Below are 10,706 nucleotides of genomic sequence, written 5' to 3' on the forward strand. Positions count from 1 at the left end.
GTTGCATGCTGTGCATAGTGTGTCATTATACTTTCAGTTTACACTTATAATTTTACTTTGTTTATCATTTTTCTTTGTTTTAAATTTAATCAGTTTGATCTGTAAGCGTTTTGGTACCGTAGATCTGTAAACTTTCAAGTGTTTTCAATAACAATACATGAAACGGTAACAAGTCCAATATAGAAGTAATAGATTTAAAAATACTTCCAAATAAAACTTTACTAGTAACAATTGAAGCATTGGACGTATCACGTAAAAGTGAGATTAATAACGCACACGCACATACTCAACATAGCCCCGCACTAGGGAAACCCTGTGTCGCGGGTGCCATGGACACACACATAGACAACCACAAATTACACCCAAACTCACGAGAGAAATAAATGTAGGCCATACAAATACTTCTCCCGGCCCGGGAATCGAACCTGGGGCCTCCGCGTGGCAGTCCGGCATGGTAACCGTTCGGCCACGGAGGCAAGAAATTTGAAAAAACATTTAATATCTTGTATCTTTTTAATATTTATAATATTAGGGGTTAAAGTATGAAATTGCCGTTTTATTGCAATAGGTTCTTTGAATTTTCATAGAATCTTCATGGTTTGAGGTTTTCGAATGAAACTTTTTTCAAATGGTTTCTGTGAATTTTTTTTTTTTTTTTTAAATTTGAAACATTTGAATATCGACTTTCAATTGTTTTTGTTATTCAGTTTAGACAAGAAAGATGGATACTGCGAAAATTCGAGTGATTTTTGAATACGAGTTCCGACGCGGAACTAACGCGGCAGAAACAGCCCGCAATGTCAATGCTGCGTTTGGAGAGGGGTCTACTAATGAACGCACCGTGCGATTTTGGTTTAAACGCTTTCGTGATGGAAATTTCGACTTAAAGAACGAGCCACGAGGATGACCGCCCACACAGGTGAATAACGATGAATTAAGAGAGATAGTGGAAGCCGATCCTAGTCAAACTACCCAGGAATTAGCGGCATGGTTTAACGTTACCTTACCCACAATATTGACTCACTTGCGTCAAATCAATAAAATAAAAAAATACGAAAAATGGGTGCCTCATGATTTGACTGATCTGCAGAAAGAAACGCGTGTTGAAACTTGTGTTGCCTTGTTGAACCGGTACAGAAATGAAGGAATATTGGATCGAATTGTAACATGTGATGAAAAGTGGATTCTTTATGATAACCGGAAAAGAAAAATGCAATGGCTGACCCCAGGTCAAATGCCACAACAGTGTCCTAAAGCAAAACTTACCAATAAAAAGGTAATGGTAACTATTTGGTGGTCTCAGCATGGTGTTATTCACTATAGTTTTCTCCGATCTGGTCAAGCAATAAAGGCAGATGTCTATTGTGCCGAACTCCGAACCATGTTGACAAAACTAGCAGTAAAACAGCCCCGACTCATGAATCGATCTTCACCATTATTGCTCCACGACAACGCGAGACCTCACACAGCACGAGAAACCATTTTGACCCTTCAGGAACTGCAGTTAGAAACCATTCGTCATCCTCCGTATTCACCAGACCTTGGTCCAACGGACTACCATTTTTTTCGTGATTTGGACAATTATCTACGTGACAAGAAGTTTTCTTCCCAGGAGGCAGTACAAAATGCTTTCACACAGTTTGTGCAGTCTAGATCGTCGGAGTTCTATCGCAAAGGCATTAATAACCTTCCCATTAGATGGCAGCAATGTATAGATAATAATGGCAACTATTTTGATTAAATAAATTTGTTAAAAATTTAAAAAATAAACAATTTAGATTTTCAGTACAAATCGGCAATTTCATACTTTAACCCCTATTATTTAAAATATGACTCTTATATACTTTATTATTTATTTATTCTATACTTTAGATAAAAGATTTGGGTATTATTATTATTTTAAAACTATTAGAAAAATTTGAAATTTTTTTCTTGTCTTATCCGCCCTCGTTGCACCAGTAAATTAGTGGGGCGTTCGTTTTATTATTGGTTTCTTAAGGAAATAAATTATGAATTTGTTTTATTATAAGTTATATTGAAAAATTCAACGTATTTTTTAATCATTAATTAAATTCACTGGATTGAAACGAATCGACGCTATCATCTTCATCAGGTCTCACTGGCTTCCTAGATGTTCCATGTTGAGGATGAAGTCGCTCGTTTCAGACATTGTTTTTTTCATTAAAATAAGTTTTTACAAACGTGTAACGTGTCCGAAATTCAAACGCACATTTATAATGCGCACAAGCGCGAAGCGTCACCTTCTAAATGGATGAAGATTACGCCTTATAGAAGGCAGATCGAAATGAATTTTTGTTACAAGATACTAGATAGTTTTTTTCATATTTTAATGCAATAACATCAAAACGGACTTTGGGTGCCGAACGCCCTTGTTGTCCCAATTCTTCAATTGTAGACCGATTTCAAATTTGTATATTCCTGGAAATGTTTAATGTAACGGAAATGCATACAGTATTTTATACTCACTTAGTTTCACCACTAAAAAATAGTACCAATTTTAAATGTACCAAAATGTATAAATACTTTTTTTTATTTAGATTGGATCAATGGTGGAGAAATTGTGTTCTTTTGGGCTATAATTATGCATTTTTATAAAAAAAACAATCTGAAAAATGTGAAATCTATTTTTATTTTACAAGTTCTATTGGAATCGGTTAATGGAAATTGGGTGAAACCAGTAAATCGGATTCATCCCCTAATTTTCCACCCTAACAGGTGGATAATTTTCTTCAAATTTGAACGGGACTACTAGTCTGTAGTATTCCCTTTCCAATAAAAAATAATCATTGAAATCGGTTCACTTGATTTTACGGAACTAAATGCTTTTTTAACTCCCACCGCCATTGTCTTGGTACTGATATCTATGTGTAATGTAGTTCATGTTTATTTATTGATATTTTTAAATAATAAACGATTGCACTATTATAATTAATACTGCGCGTTCGTAACCATCTAAATGGAGAAAAAGCATATTATATAGCGCGAGGTATTCCCGTAAAGGACGTTAAGGAAAACCTATAAATATATATGAACTAAGTTCAATAGCTGACAGTTCAGTAGTACGCTCAGACATTAGGAGGAGTGGACATAACAACACAATTATGATGGTGACGATGAAAGTTCTGTTCGTACTGGCCATAGCTGTTACTGGTAAGTGTTTTAAATTTTTCATTGTTAAAACTCACATTATTTAAATTTTTTATAAATAATTCGAAGAATATTATGCCTGGGACTTAGTACGTACAAGAAGTGCATAAGAAAAACGAAAGTAATACGAGAGTTAAAGGGTAGTAAAGTAATAAGGGACGTAGCCACTTCTTGTACCGAGGAATAGATATGTATTTATTAGCTTTAACTAAATATTAAAAATTCAAGTAAATTTCTACTTTGACGAACTCGGTGGCCTAACGATTTACATTGTGGATGCTGTATGTTAAGGAGGGTGAGGAATTCGGGAAATGAACTTTTCTTAAGTTGGTTTTGGTATGGGTGTTGTGAGAATTGACCCAGAGTGAATTCCGTCCCTTCTTTGCTCTGGTACTCATAGTAAAAGGAATTCCCTAGTTTGAGATCAGGCAATATGTGTGGTTGTTTTTTTTAATATAAATTTATTTATAGTATTTTTTAAAGCGATTTTTGTTGTTATTTAGACATGATTGTAAATGATTAATCGAGGTTTTATTACTTATTTATTTATTTAGTATAACACATAATTTTTTTTCTAAATTTATATGTATCCGCTAAACTGTAAACATATGTACAGTTTGACTTCAGGATCGAGTGAGTCTCACTGTTAGAATACACACATATGTAGATAGACAATTCAAAATTACGCTTAGAATAGGGTTTGCACCCTTTTTACAATTCTATATTTGGTCGATGAAAATTTTTTAAACTTTCCTACGTCTTTTTGACCCATTATTACGTAGTTTTGCAAGATTTGTAAATAATAAGGAAAAAGGAGTACAAGAACATTTATAAATCGGCAAATAAAAAAAAGAAATTAAACCTTGAGTTTTATGAACGAATTCACATGCGACCCATAAGTGGTGGTTGTATTATTTTATCGTAAGTCGTATTTTGCTTCCAGCTATTTTAGAAGTTACATCCATCTCACCCCCCACTGCAGCACTAACAAAAGTGAACTGCTCTGAGCCCATAAGAGTTGCAGAAATCAATGTAAGTAAGCTCTAGGATTTGTATCACGATGACAGATTAAAAAAATTTGTTCTTAATGTGGGTTATAAATATAAATCACAGGGAAAATGATACGCACTCTTGGTGTATTGGTGTAATTACAACTTTTGAAAAGAGAGGTTTAAAGATTCTACGAACGAAATTAGTCGTTACCTTTTTCGCTTATATAGGAAAGTTATAAAATCTCACACATACATAATTTGTTTCATGTACTTTGTATTACTTTTGTGACTTCCACTTTTGTGGTGTGATCATATATGACTTTATTGTACCAAGGGTACGAATTTACTTATGTATGGTGTGATTCGGGCTCTTTTGGGCTCTATTTTTCAGCCTCAGCTCTATAGTTATAATTTTACGTTTTTTACATTAAAACCTTTGTTAACTTTTATGTAAGATACTTTCGTGAATTAGTAATGTTGAAAAGTCATGCAATTCAAATGTACCGTACAAAACATACATCAAAAACCTTATCAACAATAAAAATTGTCCTCTGGCGTTGTAACGGTTCCACCCTACCAAACACTGCCAATAACTTCGTTCAATGGACGAAAAGTCATGTGCCTCTAAGAGCTTCGTCACTTAGAGCTTTAAATCATAAAGATTTGAGGATTACTGCCACTGCACCCGTTACTCTGAGACAGACAAGTTGATAAGTCCCTGTAGCTTCACCAGCACACTCCAGAACCGGTTTACAGTAACGCTCACAATAATCATTACATTAAAGTAAACCGTAACATACTGCGGAAGGGAATTCTACTTTTATTCCATGATTCAACAAATTTAAAATCCATATATAAACACACAAATGTCTTAAAACTAATGAAAGATATGTAATCACTTGAAATGTGGTTTAAAAAGATAGTACAAATATACATAATAAAATAGCACGAGAACTGTTACCGAACGAAGGACTTTTGTACTTATTCTGTGTAACTGAGCAGAATAAGTCTATTTATGTATTTTTTACTTTACATCATGCCGATTTATAGAATTACATTTACTTATTATAATATATTATTTTTAATACGTAAGACTGTTTCATGAAATTGTAAATGAGGAAGGATAATGCATAAGGACAGACGTCAATGTACAAATGAGGCCTGTCCTCACATCATCGCCATTTGAAGAATGCGCACGGAAAATTAATCACCATAAATATGCCAGGCTAAACGACTTTTCTTATATATTAAATATTATCATCCCCGCAAAAAAATCCCCATTCATAATAGCGCCAAAGTTCCAGAGCACTGCCCTGTCTATCTCTACGAGTATTGGAATTTTTGCAGTCGACATCACGGGCGAAGTCCAGTTCCGGGATCATTTGGAGAGCAAAACCAAACTGCCTTCAAATAAGCTCGGAGCGCTCGTAGGGCTGTTCGTATTGTCGATGATTCTTAACTCACAGACTCTCTATGTGTGTTCTACCGTCTTTATAATGGGGAGTGCTCTGAGGAAATTTTCGGACTAGGGCAACCGTCTAGTTTTCACTGTCGCACCTCCCGTCCATCGCCACATTTTAGATGCCTGGCATTGTAAGACCACGTAGGCATCTCGTTTGTTCCTTCCTCGAACCTGCAAGATCTTCCTCCTAAAGTATTTCCTTTGCACTATGACATGGGGTTCTTCAAAACGTATAGGCAGCTCATATGATGTTGCAAATGTCCATGGGCTCATCGTCACCCACCTCCCATCAATTGGCTCGTCTGCTCGTTTGCGTCCTTCTTTACATAAAAAAAGTAATGGTACCTTATAAAATTAAATATTTGCAACAAAATAATCACGAGAGATATACCACAATACCTAAACTTTTAGGTATTGAGTTAGGTATATACTGCTTTCCTTGCACAACCAACGCATTTCCATTTTGGTAACTTTCGAGATATTGACATTTACGGTATATTTTTTCATTAAAAAAATGTAAATTACGCTGATTATGCTTAACAATGAAACGGAAACTAAATAAGATTAAAAAACCGATTATAGGGAGTTGTAGATCTCGTTTCACAACTGTTTCAAAGTAACAATGTGTGCCATCGATGCGACAAGAAGAAGAACCTGTAACCATTGTTAACAATAACGACTTACGTTATGAATTGAGGACATCCTAAAGAAAAACCAGATCAAGAGTACCTTACACTAATGAGCTTGTATAAAATGCACTGACACATGTTGATGAGGCAAAATATGTGTATCAGAATCGTAAAAGTGGAAAGCTGTGTTTCTGCCTTTTTTTTATGAGACCAAGTGACGGGACGAACAAGGCGCCAACGTAGTGGTAAATACCACGCGTGTCCATAACAGTTGCAGTACCAATCAGTGCTTTAAATCATAAAGGTCGAGTGGCACTACCACTGCGCCCGTCACTCTGAGACATAAGTTGACAAGTCCCACGTGCACGTGTGTAGTGCACTAAGTCTACCTACTACTATACATATAAATTACGTAATTTCTATTTTGCAGAAAACTGTACATGATGTTCATGCATGTTTTGGGAGCTTAGTGCGTGCTGAAATTGGGATTAAAATAAATGAAACTGTCGGGTAAGACATAAGAAGTAATTTTTTATAATTGTTTTTGTATTTAATTTTGCGTTAACTTTCCAATTGATATCAGACGTTTCAGTTTATTTACTAGATTATGATCCATATTTTGGTAGAAATCCCTGTAACTTCAACTGTGATCTATCTAAGTACATATCTTTGTATTATTCGCTTAACTAGAACGCAATTTTATACCACTCCGTAATATTGGGCAACTCTTTGTAAAGTGCGTGTCGAAGATATATTTGTAAAAATTAATTAACTACATAAAGTATTCAGATTTGAATTGTCCCATTAATTTCTTTCAGGGCCTGTGAATCTGTGGACCAGTTCAACACTACGGCAATTAAGCGTTTTCTAAATGTCACTAGTCAGTGCGAGACTGAAAGCGCGAATACTTACAAATATCTCTCCTACAACTTAAATAAGTTCGTCAAAGTTGTTAATCGTACTCTCGGAGATGATAGATATAAAAGTATGTATATAAAAGAAACTACAACAATGTCCAATAGTGGACATGGTCTCTTTCAGACCTCTCAAAACAATAGTGGCGTTTGTCATAATCGCCTCTCTAGGCAGACAATTTCACTATAGCACCAAAACGTCTCTCAGATGTGTAATAATCGGTTTTTATGACACGTACTCAAAGCTGATCTTGTTAATTTGAAATCGACGCTGTTACTCAATAACTTTATTTTGTAGGTACTTCAAAATAAATAAAATTTATTCTACGACTTTCGAAAATTTATGAAATGTCTCGTCATATATTAATATTAAGGCTCCTAGATTTTATTATCGATCGATCGAACAAACACCGTAGCCACGGTGAGGATCAGACGCTAGTTCAAGTCCAGTCAGACCGACGGAATTTTTATTTGTCTTTGTTCGAGCTTTGTATCAATAATAATAACAAACTAGTTGAGTATTTTTACATCAAATATGTGAATATCGTGGTAGCAAAAATATTATGGTATTCAATAAAATAAACACAGCTCTCGGATTTATAAAATAAAATTTATGTATAGGAAAAACTGTAAATACATAATCACATAATTTGTTACTTTTGATCTCCAGAAGAAGCCCTAATAAGTATTAGCTCTGAGCTTATCTTTATACCCTATATTTGGAATGCACATTATCATGCACATTCATGGTACCCCACGTTCATGTAATATATAATTGTCGTTGATGAATTCACAGAGAAGCTGTTAAACATTTGATAAGTTACATGTATTAGATATATGTATTAGTACACGTATTCAGGTTGTTACATTAATACATTTTGAAACAATCGAAAATATACCTTTGTCAAGAACTCAATCTTCAGTTTCATATAGAGACAATTCGTTATTGGTGTACTGATGTTTTTCCTGATATGTAAAAATAAATAATTAATTATGGAAATATTAGTGATGTAGAGAGATTTTTATGTAGAGTAAGTCTTTAAAGTGTTACTTACTTATTTATATAATTTTTTTAGAATTCTTCGAAAACGGTGGTGTAATGTGTGTAAATGAGAAAAAAATCGAGATCCAGAACTGCGTCAGAAATAACACTTTCCGCAATGTGACTATAGCACCTCAATTGTACCTAACAGGGTTTGCTAGGATGAAATTTGTAAGTAATTTGTGAATTAATTAAATATTATTCATCAAGTCAACGACTTTGGGATGACTCTATGACATGGCCAATAACGTCTTGTGTATTATCCAGCTACACTATCAGCTGCCTACCTACTATGCGACAACGGCAAATCCATCATAACATAACTGCCTCTGTGGCCGAGTGGTTACCATGCCGGACTGCCACGCAGAGGTCCCAGGTTCCATTCCCGGGCCGGGAGAAATATTTGTATGGCCTACATTTATTTCTCTCGTGAGTTTGGGTGTAATTTGTGGTTGTCTATGTGTGTCCATGGCACCCGCGACACAGGGTTTCCCTAGTGCGGGGCTATGTTGAGTGTGTGCGTTATTATCTGTTTTGGTGAAGGCTGTGGTCAGCAATGGAGTATGGTGGTGTGGTGATTATAAATAATGTAGGTACTATATATATGTCTTGCAGGGCACGCATGGAGAACATATTTTATTTGATCCCGGAGCAATGGAATTAAAAATAAACTGATTCATCATTGTGTTAGTACTTTATTTTTGGTTTTCTAATTTACTGCTTATACTTTCACAGAAACAAGGCTGTAGTGAGATCTTAGGCATAAAAGACTGTATCGCAAAAGAGTTCCAGAAGTCACCGAAAAACTGCACTGAACACAGCATTACGTACACCAATTTTCTTTTCGACACAGTTTATGGAGAATTTTGCAAAAATGTGAGTACTTTTGGTTTTTTACATGCTTTTCATTTTATTTCTTTATATAATAGTAGTTCTATTCTATATATCTGTAGTTAACTGAAAATAAAATCATAATAGTATAATAAGACCAAGTATGGTAACTCCCATTGACCTACGTAACTCCATATAAAGTAGCAACGCGGCTTTTATATATGTATGCACGTTTGCAGGGCGCCGTGTGCGTATTCGCATAATCTCGCCATGCACTCGGCCGTGTACGGACGCAAACAGTCGCATAATCTCGCCGTGCATTCGCATTTCATAGCGCGGGTCATCCCACGCTCTATTCGTTAAAGAATTTAAACGTTCGCTTTTCGAGTTTAAAAAATGACATCAAATAGTAGGTAGACATGGGTACGTGGGTGTATTATTGCATTTATGGTTGTTCGAACAAAAATGCTTCAAATTTAGAATATTTGTTCTTCTCGATGCTTAATAAGATGTTACATATTTTATAATGTATTATATGAGGTTACATATTTTTCATATATATTTGACGACTTTGGTGGTCCAGCGGTTAGCACTATGAGCTTTAGATAAGGCGCTCCCGAAACGAACATTTCTAAATTGGCTCTGAATTGGGTGTGCAGCGATCCGTCACAGAAATAAATTCATATAGAACGGCGATGGTGTTTTTTTAAAAGGATGAAGCGTATCACCAAACGTTTTGACAAACTCCGCCTACTATGTTATTTTAAGATTGTGTAATTAGTGATAATAAATGTTTTTTTGTTTGAGATCATATTATAAAGTTATGTTTACAACCTGTAGGTACAACTAATATAATAATGTGACAACCCTACACTCCGAACGAAGTGCAGGATTGATGCACCGAACAGACGGGAGTTGCCCTACTTGGTCTTATTATTCTGTGATAGGAGACTTCTCTCAACAAAATATTACATAATGCCTACCTACTGTTAGAAATTTACAGTTCAATTATAGATCTTATTGACATCATATGTCTGACTTACATATCGACAGCTAGATTGAAGTACCGACTTAGGTCACCGTAACCTCAAATTAATAAACTAATTAAGTAGGTACATAATAATAATAATCTAGGACAGAAACAGCATGTCAACTTGTCGCCGAAGAGGGGAATGTAAATACCTAACATTCAATACACATCCATTATTCAATATTCATCGACACGCCTTGTTGTTGGCTAGTAAAAGTGCAACGTTATAAAATTAGATTTTCACTTACCTTCGTGTTATTTTCCTCAGCGAAAATGGACAAATTCGACAGTATCGAGTTCATCAAGAGTTGTGGGAGCACCGGTCAGCATTGCCGTAATCATCTACTTTACCATCTTGCAATTTCAATAATTTTTTTAAGTAGGTACGTTATAATGATACTACCGTGCCTGCAGATTTGCTATTTAACAAAATATGATCAGAATTAGATAATTGTATGAAAATATACCTTCACTTGTTTAAATTATTCCCAGTTTCCTTGCACATCCATTGCCTTCCGATGAGTTTCAAAACTTCGAAAGTAATCATTAATTGTTGTGAACACAGAACACGTAAGAATATTTTTCAATGATTATGAAGCACTTTACCGAGTACCGCGCACTGCAACAATAAGTAGTTT

The 10,706-nt window shown here is 35.1% G+C and overlaps 1 protein-coding gene across 1 annotated transcript; it reads left to right on the forward strand.

Moving 5' to 3' along the window:
• Nucleotides 1–3,050: 3,050 nt before the first annotated feature.
• LOC113236694 lies at nt 3,051–10,438 on the forward strand. Its single transcript, XM_026472853.1, has 7 exons — nt 3,051–3,171; nt 4,112–4,200; nt 6,682–6,761; nt 7,070–7,236; nt 8,242–8,378; nt 8,943–9,083; nt 10,337–10,438. Exons 1-7 carry the CDS (start codon nt 3,123–3,125, stop codon nt 10,436–10,438), a joined length of 765 nt encoding a protein of 254 aa, XP_026328638.1. The 5' UTR covers nt 3,051–3,122.
• Nucleotides 10,439–10,706: the final 268 nt, after the last annotated feature.

This window comes from Hyposmocoma kahamanoa, unplaced genomic scaffold, assembly GCF_003589595.1.
Source record: "Hyposmocoma kahamanoa isolate Upper Pololo Valley unplaced genomic scaffold, ASM358959v1 92, whole genome shotgun sequence".
NCBI classification, from domain to species: Eukaryota; Metazoa; Arthropoda; class Insecta; order Lepidoptera; family Cosmopterigidae; genus Hyposmocoma; species Hyposmocoma kahamanoa.